Source organism: Oncorhynchus masou, chromosome 29 (assembly GCF_036934945.1).
Source record: "Oncorhynchus masou masou isolate Uvic2021 chromosome 29, UVic_Omas_1.1, whole genome shotgun sequence".
NCBI lineage: Eukaryota > Metazoa > Chordata > Actinopteri > Salmoniformes > Salmonidae > Oncorhynchus > Oncorhynchus masou.
The window spans coordinates 30573788-30594104 of NC_088240.1; the positions used below are offsets into that span (position 1 = coordinate 30573788).

General features: G+C 42.2%; 1 protein-coding gene across 2 annotated transcripts in view; it reads right to left on the reverse strand.

Annotated features, from left to right (window-relative positions):
- Positions 1 to 3044: 3044 nt before the first annotated feature.
- Positions 3045 to 20317, reverse strand: part of LOC135519315 (adenylate cyclase type 5-like) — a 140194-nt gene continuing 122921 nt past the window's right edge. For both annotated transcript variants that reach the window (XM_064944482.1, XM_064944481.1), the window contains exons 12-21: positions 15893 to 15980; positions 14838 to 14954; positions 14414 to 14572; positions 14044 to 14219; positions 12965 to 12985; positions 12560 to 12692; positions 12216 to 12479; positions 11716 to 11920; positions 9955 to 10079; positions 3045 to 7092 (exon numbers count right to left, since the gene is read on the reverse strand). In XM_064944482.1, the coding sequence (XP_064800554.1) occupies positions 6964 to 7092; positions 9955 to 10079; positions 11716 to 11920; positions 12216 to 12479; positions 12560 to 12692; positions 12965 to 12985; positions 14044 to 14219; positions 14414 to 14572; positions 14838 to 14954; positions 15893 to 15980 (1417 nt within the window). In that variant the 3' untranslated portion in view covers positions 3045 to 6963. The remainder of the gene's footprint in view (positions 7093 to 9954; positions 10080 to 11715; positions 11921 to 12215; positions 12480 to 12559; positions 12693 to 12964; positions 12986 to 14043; positions 14220 to 14413; positions 14573 to 14837; positions 14955 to 15892; positions 15981 to 20317) is intronic.

The window sequence follows — 20317 nt, forward strand, 5'->3', positions numbered from 1 at the left end:
CCTGGACTTCCTGATGGGCCACCCCCAGGTGATGAAGGTAGGAAACATCTCCACTTTGCTGATCCCCAACACAAGAGTACATGCTCAGCCCCCTCCTGTACTCCCTGTTCACCCATGACTGCATGGCCATGTACGCCTCCAACTCAATCATCAAGTTTGCAGACGACACAACAGTCTGACTTACCAACAACAACGAGACAGCTTACAGAGAGGTGAGGGCAATCTGAGTGTGGTGTCAGGAAAATAACTTCTCACTCAACATCAAAAAAACAAAGTAGATTATCGTGGACTTCAGGAAACAGCAGAGGGAGCACCCCCCTATCCACATTGACGGGACAGCAGTGGAGAAGGTGGAAAGATTTCAATTCCTCTGTGTACACATCACTGACAAATTTAATGGTCCACCCACACAGACAGTGGTGAAGAAGGCTGAAGAAATGTGGCTTGTCACCTAAAAGCCTCTCAAACTTTTACAGATTCACAATTTAGAGCATCCTGTCGGGCTGTATCACCGTCTGGTACAGCAACTGCACCGCCCACAACCACAGGGCTCTCCAGAGGGTGGTGCGGTCTGCACAACACATCACCGGGGCAAACTACCTGCCCTCCAGGACACCTACAGCGCCCGATGTCACATGAAGGCCAAAAAGATCATCAAGGACAACAACCACCCGAGCTACTGCCTGTTCACCCCGCTACCATCCAGAAGGCGAGGTCAGTACAGCTGGGACCGAGAGACTGAAAAACAGCTTCTATCACAGAGAAGCTGCTGCCTACATACAGACTTGAAATCATTGGCCACTTTAATAAATGGAACACTAGTCACTTAATAATGGCATTTTAATCATGTTTACATATCTTGCATTACTCATTTCACATGTATATACTGTATTCTATACTATCTATTGCATCTTAGGCTATGCGGCTCTGTCATTGCTCATCCAACTATTTATATATTCTTATTCCATTCCTTTACTTAGATTTGTGTGTATTAGGCATTTGTTGACTTGTTAGATATTGCTGCACTGTCAGAACTAGAAGCACTACTCTACTCTCGCAATACCACCTGCTAACCATGTGTATGTGACCAATAACATTTTATTTTATTTGTCCTATTGAAAAACAAATGATAGTCCCACTGAGCGCATACCAGACGGGATGGTGTATTGCTGCAGAATGCTGTGGTAGCCATGCTGGTTAAGTGTGCCTTGAATTCTAAATAAATTACTGACAGTGTCACCAGTAAAGCACCATAACACCACCACCTCCATGCTTCACGTTGGGAAACACACATGGGAAGATCATCCGTTCATCTACTCCTCATCTCACAAACACACGGAGGTTAGAACCAAAAATCTAAAATTCGGAATCATCAAACCAAAGGACAGATTTCCACCGGTCTAATGTCCATTGCTCGTGGTTCTTGGCCCAAGCAAGTCTCTTCTTCTTATTGATGTCCTTTAGTAGTGGTTTCTTTGCAGCAATTCGACCATGAAAGCCTGATTCACACAGTCTCCTTTGAACAGTTGATGTGTCTGTTACTTGAACTGAAGCATTTATTTGGGCTGCAATTTCTGAGGCTGGTAACTCTAATGAACTTATCCTCTGCTGCAGAGGTAACTCTGGGTCTACCTGTCCTGTGGCGGTCCTCACGAGAGCCAGTTTCATCATAGTGCTTGATGGTTTTTGCAACTGCACTTGAAGAAACTTTCAAAATTCTTTAAATGTTCCGCATTGACTGACGTTCATGTCTTAAAGTAATGATGGACTTTCTTATTTCAGCTGTTTTTTCCGTAATATGAACTTGGTCTTTTACCAAATAGGGCTGTCTTATGTATACCACCCCTACCTTGTCACAATACAACTGATTGGCTCAAACACATTAAGATGGAAAGAAATTCCACAAATTAACTTTTAAGTTATTTGAAATGGATTCCAGGTGACTACCTCATGAAGCTGGTTGAGAGAATGCCAAGAGTGTGCAAAGTTGTCATCAAGAGTACTTTGAAGAATCTCAAATATAACATATATTTTGATTTGTTTAACGCATATGTTATTTCATAGTTTTGATGTCTTCACTATTATTCTACAATGTAGAAAATAGTAAAAAATATAGAAGACCCCTTGAATGAGTAGGTGTGTCCAAACCTTTGTCTGATACTGTATGTTTTTTTTTAAGGCAGTAAATGAGGCTGAATGAACTGTTTCGCTCCCTGACAAGGCTCTGCTGATAGCCAGGTGTATTGTTGTGTTGTGTAGTGGCTGTGCTGGCATGCATCCCAAATATAATTTTTTTGTTTGCCTCACCAATATTTACATGCTAAAATCGCCACTGTTGAAACAGCCGGCCTCCTGGGCTTTTCATGCAGGACAGTGTCTAGGGTTTACCGAGAATGGTAAACAAACAAACATCCTGTCATTGGCAGTCCTGTGGGTGAAAACAGCTCGTTGATGAGAGGTCAAGGGGGAATGGCAAGAATTGTGCAAGCTAACAGGCGGGTCACATACAGGCAAATAATGGTGCAGTACAACAGTGGTGTGCACAACGGCATCTCGGAACGCACTCGTCAGTTCTTGTCACATATGGCTATTTCAGCTTATTACCACACAGGGTTCTACTTCTATCAGCTAAAAACATGAAGCGCTCCAGATGGGCATGCCATCACCAACACTGGTTGGTGAGGAGTGGTAAAGCATTGCCTGGTCCAAAGAACCCCGGTTCCTATTGCGTTATGCTGATGGCAGAGTCAGGATTTGGCGTAAGCAGCATGACCCCATGACCCCATCCTGCCTAGTGCCACGGGACAGGCTGGTGGTGTAATGGTGTGGGGAATGTTTTCCTGGCACGTTAAGTCCCTTGATACCAACTGAGCAATCGTTCCACACCCCGAAGAATTCAGGCCGTTCTGGAGCCAAAGGGGGGTCCGATATGGGTGTACCTAATAAACTGACTGTATATGGGTTTACATCTAAACAACCATCCAAATATAATACGGTTATAGAAAGGCACATTGGATGCCGAATAAAACAGGCATTTCCAACAATAAGTATGACATTTTAGTGGTTTATTTGAATGTAAAAAACAAACAAAAAACAGCATAGTGTTTGACATGATAGAAAGCCAAGACAACCGAAGGTTTGCCTCTGACTAAAAATGCACTGATGCCATTTCTCTTCTCCTCACCACTCCTTTATCTAAGGAACACCTTAGGATAAACCTCATATCTCTAAGTATATGGAGAGGAAGGGAGCCATGCCCCACTGCCCCCCTAACAGAGACTGTCTGTCTGTCCCATCACCTGAAATGTACCCCTCTCAAAGTCAAGTTTGAGAATGAATGTTAAAGGTAAATGGAATTCAATGGCACTGTATTTTCCTTGCTTATATTCAAAGGCCCAGCAACTAAAGTACAATCTCAACCTCCTATAAAACCTTATAACACAACCAATGACACACAATAACAATAAAGAAAAAGTCACGAGCAAAAAATGGCACCATTTTGAGGAGTGGAGAGGGACTGAAGAAGGTAGGAGTGTTTCCGTTAGGAATGATTAAAGACCAGAGGTTAAGACATCTAGTGGGGCCGCTCTAGTAAAACGGGTGTGCCACCCAGATAACATACTATTGCCTTCATAGTGCACTACTTTTGACCAGGGTGTGTAACCCAAAAAGCATACTATTGCCTACATAGTGCACTACTTGTGACCGGAGCCCTGCTCAAAATTAGTGCACTAAATAGGGAATAGGGTGCAATTTGGGACACAACCAGTAATAAAAAAACAGCATGTGAAAGGTCAAAATGAAAACATATCCACATGGGACTCCCACACAGCTGGTCTTTACTTTATTTAACATAAGGATCATGTCATCAGTATATTATAGCCTATAGAATAAAGGCCTCATTGGAGAACATTGGACATTCATTGGGTCATACTATCTGATTGAACCAGGGTTGGTGGGATGGGGTGGGGGACAGTAGCAGTGTAGTTCAAAGGCTTCTTAGAGCACCAAAACTATATATATCTATGGTATGGACTGACTGCAGGGTGTTAATAAGGTCAAAGAAAATTGCCTTGCCACAAGTGCAGGCAACTGCTTGATATCTCCCACCCCTTGCGAATGTGCATGATTGTAATAGGTCTCTGTCAGCTATGTACATTCGAATACACTTGGTGTTTATTTATAGATGTCTCTCTCTCTCTAATATATTAATGTACAAAATATAGAATCTAAAATATCTGATAGTTTGGTGTTTTGGAGTCAAAATACAAAAATGTTGAAAATACAAAAAAGCTTTTAATTGACATCCTCAGTTGAAAGTGTTTTCAGCATATGTCTGTGTTTTTTGTATGTATGTGTACAGTGGCAAGAAAAAGTATGTGAACCCTTTAGAATTATATGGATTTCTGCATAAATTGGTCATAAAATGTTATCTGATCTTCATCTAAGTCGCAACAATAGACAAACAGTCTGCTTAAACTAGTAACACACAAACAATTATAATTGTTCATGTCTTTATTGAACACACTGTGTAAACATTCACAGTGCAGGTTGTAAAAAGTGTAATAACTGGTTGAACCTCAACGAAACGTTTTCTGTAGTTGCGGATCAGACCTCCACAAACGGTCAGGAGGAATCTGGACCATTCCTCTTAACAAAACTGTTTCAGCTCCACAATATTCTTGGGATGTCTGGTCTGAACCGCTCTCTTGAGGTCATGCCACAGCATCTCAATCGGGTTGAGGTCAGGACTGACTGGGCCACTCCAGAAGTTTTTTTTCTTCTGTTCAAGCCATTCTGTTGTTGATTTACTTCTATTTTGGGTTGTTGTCCTGTTGCATCACCTAACTTCTGTTTAGCTTCAATTGTCGGATTGATAGCCTTACATTCTCCTGCAAAATGTATTGATAAACTTGGGAATTCATTTTTACGTTGATGATAGAAAGCTGTCCAGGCCCTGAGGCAGCAAAGCAGCCCTAACCATGATGCTCCCTCCACCATACTTTACATTTGGGATGAGTTTTTGATGTTGGTGTGCTGTGCCTTTTTTTCTCCACACATAGTATTGTGTGTTCCTTCCTTACAAACAACACAACTTTAGTTTAATCTGTCCACAGAATATTTTGCCAGTAGCGCATCCAGGTGCTCTTTTTGGACAGCAGTGGCTTCTTCCGTGGTGTCCTCCCACGAACACCATTCTTGTTTATTTTTTTACGTATCATGGACTCATCAACATAGATGTTAGCATCTTCCAGAGATTTCTGTAAGTCTTTAGCTGACACTCTTGGATTCTTCTTAACCTCATTGATCATTCTGCGCTGTGCTCTTGCAGTCATCTTTGCAGGACGGCCACTCCTAGGGAGAGTAGCAACAGTGCTGACAATTTGTCTTACCATGGACTGACTTTTAGAGATACTTTTGTAACCCTTTCAAGCTTTATGCAAGGCAACAATTCTTAATCTTAGGTCTTCTGAGATCTCTTTTGTTCGAGGCATGATTCACATCAGGCAATGCTTCTATTGAATAGCAAACAAAAATGATGTGAGTTTTTTAATTATCTAACCAAAATCTCCAATATCGTCTCATTGATTCGACTCCTGACTCCAATGAGCTTTTGGAGAAGTCATTACCTAGGGGTTCACATACTTTTTTCAACCTAAACTGTGAATGTTTAAATTATATATTCAATATAGACAAGAAAATTTAAATAATTTGTGTGTTATTAGTTTAAGCACACTGTGTTTGTCTATTATTGTCACTTAGATGAAGATCAAATTGAATGACCAATTTATGCAGAAATCCAGGTAATTCCAAAGGCTTCACATACTTTTTCTTGCCACTGTATGTGTGTTGTCCAGCGCATGTCTGTGTGTGCGTGTGTTTCTGCATGTGTGTGTGTCTGTTGCACGTTTGTCTGTGTGTTTGCGCCTGTGTGTAAAGTAGACTGTGAAAGAGTTCTGTAAACTCACACGGAGAGGAGCAGAGTAGTCTCACTCTGGTCGTTCAAGTACCCTGCCAGGTTAACGGCCCACCTAGGACCCCTACTGGTGATTAAACACACTGCTCCTTCCTCTCTGACCAACTCTGGTAAAGGGTTTGACAGTGTTGCTGTACTGGCTGGCGATGGCCATGTTAGTGTGTAGTATACCCATTGTATGGAGAATTGCAATATCTGTACCACTTAACAGTACAACAGTGTACAAAGACAACATACATGGACTGTATGGACAAAAACAGTTTGTTTTCACATATATACTTATATATATATATATATATATATATACAGATAAAACAGTGTGTGTTTTACGTGTATATATGGTTTTCAGTGTCTTCATGCAGGTTTTTTTTGGATCGACTTGGATCCTTCAGCAGAATGTCTATGACAACACAGGTAGTGTAGCGATTTCCTCAGAGAACCTTACAGAGACCTACAGTACTGTGAGATGATTGGCTGTAAGTGGTTCCTTATCTCACACTGACTGGTGGGAATAAGACTGTGAGACTGCTGTCATAATGTGTCTGTCTTCTGCAGTCTAGGACTTCTTTGGTCTCCTCAGCGAACCCATGCCCTCTAAGCCCCTCCCTCTGTCACTTTCCCCCAATCCGAGTGGATTCTGGGCGTGGTCTCCTTCACTCTGGGCCAATCGGAGGCTAACCTGTGCAGGTAGGGAGGGGCTAAATGTAGGACAAGGGGTATGGGTGGGAGGCAGTCAGTTCCCCAAGCTAACACAGGTCTATGAACCTGCTCGTCAAAGGCTTGGGGGTTAGCCCAACAGCCCTCCCCTTCTACTTCTCCTGCGCCAGTGTCAGTCCGTTACTGGGGCTGCTTTTGAATAGGCTGCGTCTGAAATGGCACCCTATTCCCTATGTAGTGCACTACTTTTGACCAGAGACCTATGGGCCCTGGTCAAAAGTAGTGCACTATACATGGAATAGTGTGCCATTTCAGACACACCCTGGGTGTTAACTGCTGGGAGGTCCTCCAGTGAGGAAGTAGGTCTGCATCTCTCCTTTACCCTTCACCTTGACCAGGCCTCGGCACTCTAGTGTGTAGTTATAGGAGTTCAGCACATTGTACAGGTCAGAGGTCACCTGGTGGGAGAAAGGAGAGAGGGAATGAAGGGTAGAAAGTAAGAAGTTGTAGTCATAAACTGACACAGAGGATAAGTCTCCACGTATCTTGATCTTAGGCACATTGCCTCCCCTACCACATGATAATCTAAATAAAAGTACACTACCGTTCAAAAGTTTGGGGTCACTTAGAAAAATCCCTGTTTTCCATGGAAACATACATGAAATTAGTTTCAAAATGAATAGGAAATATAGTCAAGACATTGACAAGGTTATAATATAAATAATAATTGTGTCCTTCAAAATTTGCTTTCATTAAAGAGTCCTCCAATTGCAGCAATTACAGCCTTGCAGACCTCTGGCATTCTAGTTGTCAATGTGTTAATGTGAAGAGTTTTCAACCCATGCTTCCTGAAGCACCTCCCACAAGTTGGATTGGCTTGATGGGCACTTCTTACGTACCATACGGTCAAGCTGCTCCCACAACCGCTCAATAGGGTTGAGATCCGGTGACTGTGCTGGCCACTCCATTATAGACAGAATACCAGCTGACGGCTTCTTCCCTAAATAGTTCTTGCATAGTTTAGAGCTGTGCTTTGGGTCATTGTCCTGTTGTAGGAGGAAATTGGCTCGAATAAATCGTAGTCCACAGGGTATGGCGTGGCGTTGCAAAATGGAGTGAAAACCTTCTTTCTTAAAGATCCCTTTTACCCTGTACAAATCTCCCACTTTACCACCATCATATTGCCTCCACCATGCTTGACAGATGGCATCAAGCACTCCTCCAGTATCTTTTCATTGTTTCTGCGTCTCACGAATGCTCTTCTTTGTGATCGGAACACCTCAAACTTAGATTAGTCTGTCCATAACACTTTTTTCCAATCTTCCTCTGTCCAGTGTCTGTTATTTTGCCCATTTTAATATTTTATTTTAATTGGCCAGTCTGAGATTTTTTCTTTGCAACTCTGCTTAGAAGGCCAGCATCCTGGAGTCGCCTCTTCACTGTTGACGTTGAGACTGATGTTTTGCAGGTACTATTTAATGACGCTGCCAGTTGAGTACTTGTGAGATGTCTGTTTCTCAAACTAGACACTCTAATGTACTTGTCCTCTTGCTTAGTTGTGCACCGGGGCCTCCCACTCCTCTTTCTATTCTGGTTAGGGCCAGTTTGCACTGTTCTGTGAAGGGAGTAGTACACAGCATTGTATGAGATCTTCAGTATCTTGGCAATTTCTCGCATGGAATAGCCTTCATTTCTTAGTACAAGAATAGACTGACAAGTTTCAGAATTTAGCTAACACAATGTGTCATTGGAACACTGGAGTGATGGTTGCTAATAATGGGCCTCTGTACGCCTATGTAGATATTCCATTAAAAAAGTCTGCAGTTTCCAGCTACAATAGTCATTTACAATTTCTGATCAATTTGATGTTATTTTAATTTACAAAAAATGTGCATTTCTTTCAAAAACAAAGACATTTCTAAGTGACTCCAAACTTTTGAACGGTAGTACATACAGTTGAAGTCGGAAGTTTACATGCTTGGCACAAGTAATGTTTCCAACAGTTGTTTACAGACAGATTATTTCACTTATAATTCACTATCACAATTCTGGTGGGTCAGAAGTCAATATACACAAAGTTGACTGTGCCTTTTAAACAGCTTGGAAAACTCCAGAAAATTATGTCATGGCTTTAAAAACTTCTGACAGGCTAATTGACAACATTTGAGTCAATTGGAGGTGTACCTGTGGATGTATTTCAAGGCCTACCTTCTAACTCAGTGCCTCTTTGCTTGGCATCATGGGAAAATCAAAAGAAATCAGCCAAGACCAGCCAACCAAGAAAATTGTAGACCTCCACAAGTCTGGTTCATCATTGGGAGAAAGCCTGAAGGTGCCACGTTCATCTGTACAAACAATAGTACGCAAGTAAAAACACCATGGGACCACGCAGCCGTCATACCTCTCAGGAAGGAGACGCGTTCTGTCTCCTAGAGATTAACGTACTTTGATGCGAAAAGTGCAAATCAATCTCAGAACAACAGCAAAGGACCTTGTGAAGATGCTGGAGGAAACAGGTACAAAATTATCTATATCCACAGTAAAACGAGACCTATATCGACATAACCTGAAAGGCCGCTCAGCAAGGAAGAAGCCACTGCTCCAAAACCGCCATAAAAAAAGCCAGACTACGGTTTGCAACAGTGCATGGGGACAAAGATCATACTTTTTGGAGAAATGTCCTCTGGTCTGATGAAACAAAAATATAACAATTGTTATGTTTGAAAAAAAGGGGGAGGCTTGCAAGCCGAAGAACACCATCCCAAACGTGGCAGCATCATGTTGGGGGTGTGCTTTGCTGCAGGAGGGACTGGTGCACTTCACAAAATGGATGGCATCATGAGGAAAGAAAAATTATGCGGATATATTGAAGCAACATCTTAAGACATCAGTCAGGAAGTTAAAGCTTAGTCGCAAATTGTTCAATTAATCCTATAGAACATTTGTGGGCAGAACTGAAAAAGCGTGTGGGAGCAAGGAGGCCTACAAACCTGACTCAGTTACACCAGCTCTGTCTGGAGGAATGGGCCAAAATTCACCCACCTTATTGTGGGAAGCTTGTGGAAGGCTACCCAAAATATTTGACCCAAATTAAACAATTTAAAGACAATACTACCAAATACTAATTGAGTGTATGTAAACTTCTGACCCACTGGGCATGTGATGAAAGAAACAAAAGCTGAAATAAATCACTCTCTCTACTATTATTCTGACATTTCACATTCTTAAAATAAAGTGGTGATCCTAACAGACCTAAAACAGGGAAATTTTACTCGGATTAAATGTCAGGAATTGTGAAAATATGAGTTTCTCTGAGTTACCTGGATCCTGTCAGGTACACCAGTGCTGTCCATGCGGCTGGCAACGTTGACGGTATTCCCCCAGATATCATACTGGGGCTTCCTGGCCCCGATCACCCCAGCCACCACTGGACCCATGTTCAGACCTGGAGCAGGTGGACAGGGATATGGTTCAGCATGTTTTTAACTTCTTATGGCTGCAGGGGCAGTATTGAGTAGCTTGGATGAAAGGTGCCCAGAGTAAACGGCCTGCTTCTCAGTCTCAGTTGCTAATATATGCATATGCATATTATTATTATTATTAGTAGTAGTAGTATTGGATAGAAAACACTGAAGTTTATAAAACTGTTTGAATGATGTATGTGAGAATAACAGAACTCATACGGCAGGCAAAAGTGAGAAATCTGAGGTTGGTCAATTTTCAACCCAGGCTCTATTGAATTCACATTGGGATATGAATGAAGTTGCACTTCCTAGGGCTTCCACTAGATGTCAACCGTCTTTAGAAACTTGAATGAGGCTTCTACTGTGTTGTGGAACTGAATAAGAGCTGAATGAATCAGGTTACTGGCAGAGAGCCATTTCCTGGTCACGCGCATTCCACATGATATCGACTTGCGTTCCGTTCCTCCTGTAGACACCAAGGAATTCTACGGTTGGAACTTTATTGAAGATTTATGATAAAAACATCCTAATGAGTGATTCTATACTTAGTTTGAAATGTTTCTTCAACCTGTAATATAACTTTATAAAGTTTTTGTCTGAAGTAATGCTCGACCTGCACAAGCATTTGGATTTGTATACCTAACGCGCTAACGAAAGTAGCTACTTGGACATAAATAACGGACATTATCAAACAAATCAAGCATTTATTGTGGAACCAGGATTCCTGGGAGTGCATTCTGATGAAGATCAAGGGTAAGGGAATATTTATCATGTAATTTCTGGTTTCTGTTGACTCCAACATGGTGGCTCATTTGATTATTTTTCTGAGCACCGCCTCAGATTATTCCTTGGTTTGCTTTTTCCGTAAAGTTTTTTTGAAATCTGACACAGCGGTTGCATTAAGGAGAGGTATATCTATAATTCCATGTGTATAACTTGTATTATCTACATTTATGATGAGTATTTCTGGTGAATCGAAGTGAACGTAACGCGCCAATGTAAACTCAGATTTTTTTATATAAATATGAACTTTATCAAACAAAACATACATGTATTGTGTAACATGAAGTCCTATGAGTGTCATCTGATGAAGATCATCAAAGGTTAGTGATTAATCTTATCTCTATTTGTGCTTTTTGTGACTCTTTGGCTGGAAAAATGGCTGTGTTTATTCTGTGGCTTGGTGGTGACCTAACATAATCGTTTGTGGTGCTTTCGCTGTAAAGCATATTTGAAATCGGACAATGTGGTGGGATTAACAACAAGATTACCTTTAAAACGGTATAAGATACATGTATGTTTGAGGAATTATAATTATGAAATTTCTGTTGTTTTGAATTTGTTGCCCTGCACATTCACTGGCTGTTGTCATATCATCCCGTAAATGGGATTGCAGCCATAAGACGTTCAATATACACAGTATATTTAATATACATTTTGGGGTTTTCAGGGTTATGGGCCAGCAGATTTTTTACAGGTTAGGTAACATTTTTACCATTACTCATTATACATTTTGTGAGGCATCGCTTAAGCATAGCATTATTCTCATGAATAACCCATTGTCACATCAAAATTATTAACAAGGCAAAAAATGATCTTTCCTGTAGGCAGCCTTACCTATCTTCATCTTGAAGTTGTTGAAGGAGTGTTCGTTGATGTACTTCATCTGATCCATGAGTCTCATGGCGTAATCTGCCAGGGCTCTGATGTGTGAGCGGCCTTCCTTGTCGTAGGTAGAGTCGTTGAGGCCAGAGGCAGCCATGTAGGTACTGCCAATGGTCTTTATCTTCTCCAGCTGGCGGAACTGGTCCTCACTGATGATCTGGGGCAAGAGGAGGGGAATGGGGAAGTGAGTGGTGAGAGAAATAACTTTACTAGTTGCTTTACTTGGGTTAATAGCATTGAAATTGTTAGCTCTCTTTCAACATAACAGGGTCCAAGAATAGTCACTAGTACCCATAACGGTAGTTTATATAAGGAGTAATATGACAGAAAAGAGATATATATATATATATGATTAATATATATATATTATATTATATACGCGCGCACACACACACACACACACACACACACGGTCAGCTCATCCTCATTCCTCTCTCCTCCTCCCCTGTCACCTCGTCAAAGTCTGCGATGATCTCGTTGAGCAGCCGGAGACACTCCACTCCCTCGTTGTTGGCTTCCAGCTCTACGTAGAACTCAGAGAAGTTGGAGATGGAGGCGAACATGACGGCCACACACTCACAGGACTGGTAGTAGAGCTCGTCGTTCCGACGCTCCCGCGCCAGGAAGTGGGCGGCCACGTCTTTGGGGAGGATGTTGTGGAGGAGGCGACGGTTGTAGGCCTGTAGCTCCTCCATCTCCTCTTTCTCCTCTGTGGCCTGGAAAGAGGGAGGAAGGGAAAAGAGGTATCAATGACCTTGGACATGGCCCAGACACACACACAGACACACACACCTACCTGTAGTTTCCAGAGGAAGTCGAGTCTGGCTGTGGACTCCACCTGCTGGGCGTGTAGATACAAGGCCAGGACGAAAACAGTGATGACTACAGGAGTCATGATCTTCAGAGGGACCTTAGAGTCCATCACACAGCTGGACAGAGAGGACAGATACCACAGATCAACTAAAGGCATGCCACAGCACTCTTAAATCACTTATCTAATAACACTAGATACTACATACTATTACTAAACAATATACACGTTCACAACACTGTTTATCAATGTTATCTAACTACTTGAGGCATATGAAAAACCAGGAAGGTCTATAGGATGTATTAAAGCTACAGTATGTTGGATACAATCGATCTCAATCAATTTGTGTGTTTCAAATTGTTTAGTAGTGTTAAGCTACATAAATCTCACCTTGTTCCATTTATATGCTCACTGTGAAGAAAAAACAAAGAGAGCACATTTTAAGGAGAGGGAGAAGCAGGGCGACCAAAACCTCCACTCCATCTGAAGATGGATAACGGTAGACAGCACCTGGCACTTGACTAACCAAGTCATCCATTACATTAAGTAAACGCACCACTAAACTCATGTGAAGTTTTAATTTAAATCTGCTGCTTGCATGTTGTGAATAACTGGCCTGGTTTAGCGCAATACCATTCTATCCCCAAGCCATAAGACTGCTAAATAGCTAACACACACAGGACTCTTCTCACACACACATACACCAGTGGAGGCTGCTGAGGGGAGAACGGATCATAATAATGGCTGGAACGGAGCAAATGGAATGGCATCAAACACCTGGAAACCATGTGTCTCTTGTATTTGATACCATTCCACTGATTTGGCTCCAGTCATTACCACAAGCTCATTCTCCTCAATTAAGGTGCCACCGCACATTCATACTGACTACACACGCACTCACATACAATCATCATATACGCTGCTGCTCTGTTTATCATATATCCTGTTGCCTAGTCACCGTATCTCTATACATAACTACTCCTACCACTCCAGTATCCCTGCACATTGTAAATCTGGTATTGGCACTGACCCTGTATATAGCTTAATTACTTTTGTGTTCTTCTTATTTCTATTTCTCATGTTTTTGTTCTCCTTTATTTTATAGCACTACTGGTATTGATGACTGCATTGTTGGTAAAGAGCTTGCAAGAAAAGCATTACACTGTACTTGTGCACGTGACAATAAAACCTTACATTTGAACTGTGTGAACCTGAGCCAGCACAAATCCCTACACAACACTGTACCCTTGTGGTAAAGTCACCTCATGATCCCACAGAAACACAATAACTTATGTCACTAGTGTGGTAGATACCAGCACACTGTTGAATGCTCCTGCAGTTTTATTGTGCAAGGTTTCTTATCAAAGGCTTCTGCGAGAGTATTCAACAATGTCAGGGTATCGACTTTCTTTCATGGCGTGACTTTTTTTTTTGTACCTGCAAGTTAATGGATTTTCGAAACTACTCACATAGCGTTGGCCATGACCAGCAGGTCTACGTTGTCGAACAGGCTGACCTCTGGCACTTCCATGATGAGGACGTAAAAGATCTCGATGAAGAGCATGAGTAGGAGTTTACCTATGCTGCTGACCTGCAGGAAGACTGAGCTGGCCAGCAGGCTCAACAACACACAGGAAGAGAAGTACTACAGAGGGAGGGTGCCGGGAGGAGAGGAGGAGGGGGGGGGGAGAGGGAGTGAGAGAGATGTCAAACATTTGCAAATCTTTTAGCATGCCATTGTGAAATTAATTGGCCGCTTCTGGCGCAGAGTCAGTTTAGTGAGGATGACTGCTCAAGCCCAGCTGGGCACGCACACCACACAAACACACGCACACACACCTCGGGGAAGTTGCAGTTTGGTGAGGGACTGCCACAGAAGCCGTCTAGTGATTCAAGGGTGTAGTTTAGGCTGCGTGCATGGCAGGCGTTCACACTGCTGCGACTGATGTTCAGCTCCCAGCTCAGACAAGTCCTCAGGTCTCCAGTACTGCAGGTGAACTAGGGAGCAGAGGGCAAATGGGGTTAACATGATTATGAATGACAACTGGGCTGTGTTCAGCAGGCACGAAACATCTGAACTTGTCAAATAAGTAATACTTGTTTTTGTTTTCTGTTGCAAAAATGTTCTGCTGCGGTGGGCCCTAATGAACACAACCCACAGATGTCAAACACTCATTAATGCAGAAGCATGTAAGCTTTGCTGTCTGGGTTTTCCCTTCAAAATATCTGTGCAACCATTTGGAGTGGAGACCCAGTGACTTACAATGTTGATGAAGGCAGAGAGAAAGACCAGGATGATGGTGAAGACTCCCACCAGGGTGCTGTTGAGTCTGGATTGGACGATCCTCTTGGACAAGGTCTGGAGAGGCACCGGGAAAAACTGTCCGAGCACAGGGGACGGATGGAGAGGCCATGGTCAGTAGGTCAGTCCATGTCATCCCTGAGTTACTAGAGAACGTTGTGTTTGTATCCTACAGGCCACAATACCAGCTATGACTTTCGGCTGCAATTCAACTCATGTTGGTTGAAGTGCTGCCCTACTCCTCTCCCACAAAATCAGACTCCTTACAATGTGGGGTTCATGCACGCAGCATTTTCTTTAGAATTCTAAAACCCTCACTTTTCCAGAGCTTACAGTGCCACAATGGTAATATTATCAAACCCGCTTACAATATATCAAAATCCCTCATATCATCTCATCAGTTTAAAACTAAAGAAGATCATAAGCCTGTTGTTCTTGTTTCCAGTTCCCATTTAAAGGCTTATTTCATTTCTCCCAACCCAACCAATCTGCCAATGAGGAGAGAGCAGGAAATGAAATATCCAGAGGGCCCACCAGGAAAAACAACACAGCTATGACATCATTAGTCCGCTGCCGTCATTCTCAAACATACTTAACTGACAAAACAGTAATATCCCTATTGTGAGTTTACGTCCACTTCAATCTTTCACCCAATTACATGCCAGTTCCTTTCTAAATGCCTCACTAAGCAGTCTGACTCTGACTGTGTCTCTCCAGGGGACTGCTGCTCTCAGGGCAGTTAAAAATCAATACCATCCACCAAGCAGGTTAACCTGCTGTGTGATTGGCCCAGTCATGCTGTGGAAACAGACCTGTTATACTGTGAGATACAACATTCCCAGACAGCCACGGAGAGCTCCCACTGCGCCAGTGCGTCAGGCTAAGGGCTAGAGCTAAAAGGGTACTTGATAGACTGGCAGTGCTGTCACCCATTGTCTTGTGGTATAGACGTCGACGTCAAAGTATGAGGAAGCTTCCGAACACAAACAAATTCCTGGGAAAACATAAGTACTCACCCCAAAGCAGGAGTAGACTGCTGAGACAAACATGACAGCCACCAGGATGATCAGACAGGTGGTGTAGAACCCAATCATCAGAGTGGAGCTTAGGAGAGAGAGAGAGAGAGAGGATTACAGAAGTGATAGGAGAATATGAGTAAATAGGTCTGAGACAGAGAGAGGTGAGACAAAAGGATCAAGGAAGAGGGGATAATGAAAAAGGAATGGTGAAGAAAAGATCAATAGCAGGGAGAGAGAGACAGATAGAGGGGTACACACTTGAGGGGCATCCTTGAGAATGAACAAACAGCCAGCTGCCCCAGCGGTACCCATCAGCCCCTCTGGCAGAGGAGAGGAAAGGTGGTGACAGCAGGTGACGGGACATTCATTCATGTCTGGGCCAAGTCCCTGTACTGGGCCTGTCTGGGACTGCCTTGGGTCCCCTCAAGTATCAGCTTCATCTAGGTCCTGTCTATCTCAGTCTCCTCCTCTACACATCCCCAAAGCCCTGCCCTCAGCCCAGGAAGAGCAAGGGCTCCAAGTTGTGAATGATATGGGAGATATGCACTGTGGTTCACTAGTAGAGAATTATTCAGCACTTACTGTGGTACTATAGTGTATGAATATCCACTAAGAGAGATTCAGTACTTACTGTGGTACTATACTGTATGAATATTAACTAAGAGAGATTCAGTACTTACTGTGGTGCTATACTGTATGAATATCCACTAAGAGAGATTCAGTACTTACTGTGGTACTATACTGTATGAATATCCACTAAGAGAGATTCAGTACTTACTGTGGTACTATACTGTATGAATATCCACTAAGAGAGATGCAGTACTTACTGTGGTACTATACTGTATGAATATCCACTAAGAGAGATGCAGTACTTACTGTGGTGCTATACTGTATGAATATCCACTAGGAGAGATTCAGTACTTACTGTGGTGCTATACTGTATGAATATCCACTAAGAGAGATTCAGTACTTACTGTGGTGCTATACTGTATGAATATCCACTAAGAGAGATTCAGTACTTACTGTGGTACTATACTGTATGAATATCCACTAAGAGAGATTCAGTACTTACTGTGGTACTATACTGTATGAATATCCACTAAGAGAGATTCAGTACTTACTGTGGTACTATACTGTATGAATATCCACTAAGAGAGATGCAGTACTTACTGTGGTACTATACTGTATGAATATCCACTAAGAGAGATTCAGTACTTACTGTGGTACTATACTGTATGAATATCCACTAAGAGAGATTCAGTACTTACTGTGGTACTATACTGTATGAATATCCACTAAGAGAGATTCAGTACTTACTGTGGTACTATACTGTATGAATATCCACTAAGAGAGATTCAGTACTTACTGTGGTACTATACTGTATGAATATCCACTAAGAGAGATTCAGTACTTACTGTGGTACTATAGTGTATGAATATCCACTAAGAGAGATTCAGTACTTACTGTGGTGCTATACTGTATGAATATCAACTAGGAGAGATTCAGTACTTACTGTGGTACTATACTGTATGAATATCCACTAGGAGAGATTCAGTACTTACTGTGGTGCTATACTGTATGAATATCCACTAAGAGAGATTCAGTACTTACTGTGGTACTATACTGTATGAATATCCACTAAGAGAGATTCAGTACTTACTGTGGTACTATACTGTATGAATATCCACTAAGAGAGATTCAGTACTTACTGTGGTGCTATACTGTATGAATATCCACTAAGAGAGATTCAGTACTTACTGTGGTACTATACTGTATGAATATCCACTAAGAGAGATTCAGTACTTACTGTGGTACTATACTGTATGAATATCCACTAAGAGAGATTCAGTACTTACTGTGGTACTATACTGTATGAATATCCACTAAGAGAGATTCAGTACTTACTGTGGTACTATACTGTATGAATATCCACTAAGAGAGATTCAGTACTTACTGTGGTACTATACTGTATGAATATCCACTAAGAGAGATTCAGTACTTACTGTGGTACTATACTGTATGAATATCCACTAAGAGAGATTCAGTACTTACTGTGGTACTATAGTGTATGAATATCCACTAGGAGAGATTCAGTACTTACTGTGGTACTATACTGTATGAATATCCACTAAGAGAGATTCAGTACTTACTGTGGTACTATACTGTATGAATATCCACTAAGAGAGATTCAGTACTTACTGTGGTACTATAGTGTATGAATATCCACTAAGAGAGATTCAGTACTTACTGTGGTGCTATACTGTATGAATATCCACTAAGAGAGATTCAGTACTTACTGTGGTACTATACTGTATGAATATCCACTAAGAGAGATTCAGTACTTACTGTGGTACTATACTGTATGAATATCCACTAAGAGAGATTCAGTACTTACTGTGGTACTATACTGTATGAATATCCACTAAGAGAGATTCAGTACTTACTGTGGTGCTATACTGTATGAATATCCACTAAGAGAGATTCAGTACTTACTGTGGTACTATACTGTATGAATATCCACTAAGAGAGATTCAGTACTTACTGTGGTACTATACTGTATGAATATCCACTAAGAGAGATTCAGTACTTACTGTGGTACTATACTGTATGAATATCCACTAAGAGAGATTCAGTACTTACTGTGGTGCTATACTGTATGAATATCCACTAAGAGAGATTCAGTACTTACTGTGGTACTATACTGTATGAATATCCACTAAGAGAGATTCAGTACTTACTGTGGTACTATACTGTATGAATATCCACTAAGAGAGATGCAGTACTTACTGTGGTACTATACTGTATGAATATCCACTAAGAGAGATTCAGTACTTACTGTGGTACTATACTGTATGAATATTAACTAAGAGAGATTCAGTACTTACTGTGGTACTATACTGTATGAATATCCACTAAGAGAGATTCAGTACTTACTGTGGTACTATACTGTATGAGTAAATCAAATCAAATTATCAAATCAAATTTTATTTGTCACATACACATGGTTAGCAGATGTTAATGCGAGTGTAGCGAAATGCTTGTGCGTCTACTTCCGACAATGCAGTAATAACCAACAAGTAACAACTAACAATTCCTAAACTACTGTCTTATACACAGTGTAAGGGGATAAAGAATATGTACATAAGGATATATGAATGAGTGATGGTACAGAGCAGCATAGGCAAGATACAGTAGATGGTATTGAGTACAGTATATACATATGAGATGAGTATGTAAACAAAGTGGCATAGTTAAAGTGGCTAGTGATACATGTATTACATAAGGATGCAGTCGATGATATAGAGTACAGTATATACGTATGCATATGAGATGAATAATGTAGGGTAAGTAACATTATATAAGGTAGCATTGTTTAAAGTGGCTAGTGATATATTTACATAATTTCCCATCAATTCCCATTCTTAAATTGGCTGGAGTTGAGTCAGTGACAGTGTGTTGGCAGCAGCCACTCAATGTTAGTGGTGGCTGTTTAACAGTCTGATGGCCTTGAGATAGAAGCTGTTTTTCAGTCTCTCGGTCCCAGCTTTGATGCACCTGTACTGACCTCGCCTTCTAGATGATAGCGGGGTGAACAGGCAGTGGCTCGGGTGGTTGATGTCCTTGATGAACTTTATGGCCTTCCTGTAACATCGGGTGGTGTAGGTGTCCTGGAGGGCAGGTAGTTTGCCCCCAGTGATGCGTTGTGCAGACCTCACTACCCTCTGGAGAGCCTTACGGTTGAGGGCGGAGCAGTTGCCATACCAGGCGGTGATACAGCCCGCCAGGATGCTCTCGATTGTGCATCTGTAGAAGTTTGTGAGTGCTTTTGGTGACAAGCCGAATTTCTTCAGCCTCCTGAGGTTGAAGAGGTGCTGCTGCGCCTTCTTCACGATGCTGTCTGTGTGAGTGGACCAATTCAGTTTGTCTGTGATGTGTATGCCGAGGAACTTACAACTTGCTACTCTCTCCACTACTGTTCCATTGATGTGGATAGGGGGGTGTTCCCTCTGCTGTTTCCTGAAGTCCACAATCATCTCCTTAGTTTTGTTGACGTTGAGTGTGAGGTTATTTTCCTGACACCACACTCCGAGGGCCCTCACCTCCTCCCTGTAGGCCGTCTCGTCGTTGTTGGTAATCAAGCCTACCACTGTTGTGTCGTCCGCAAACTTGATGATTGAGTTGGAGGCGTGCGTGGCCACGCAGTCGTGGGTGAACAGGGAGTACAGGAGAGGGCTCAGAAAGCACCCTTGTGGGGCCCCAGTGTTGAGGATCAGTGGGGAGGAGATGTTGTTACCTACCCTCACCACCTGGGGGCGGCCCGTCAGGACGTCCAGTACCCAGTTGCACAGGGCGGGGTCGAGACCCAGGGTCTCGAGCTTGATGACGAGCTTGGAGGGTACTATGGTGTTGAATGCCGAGCTG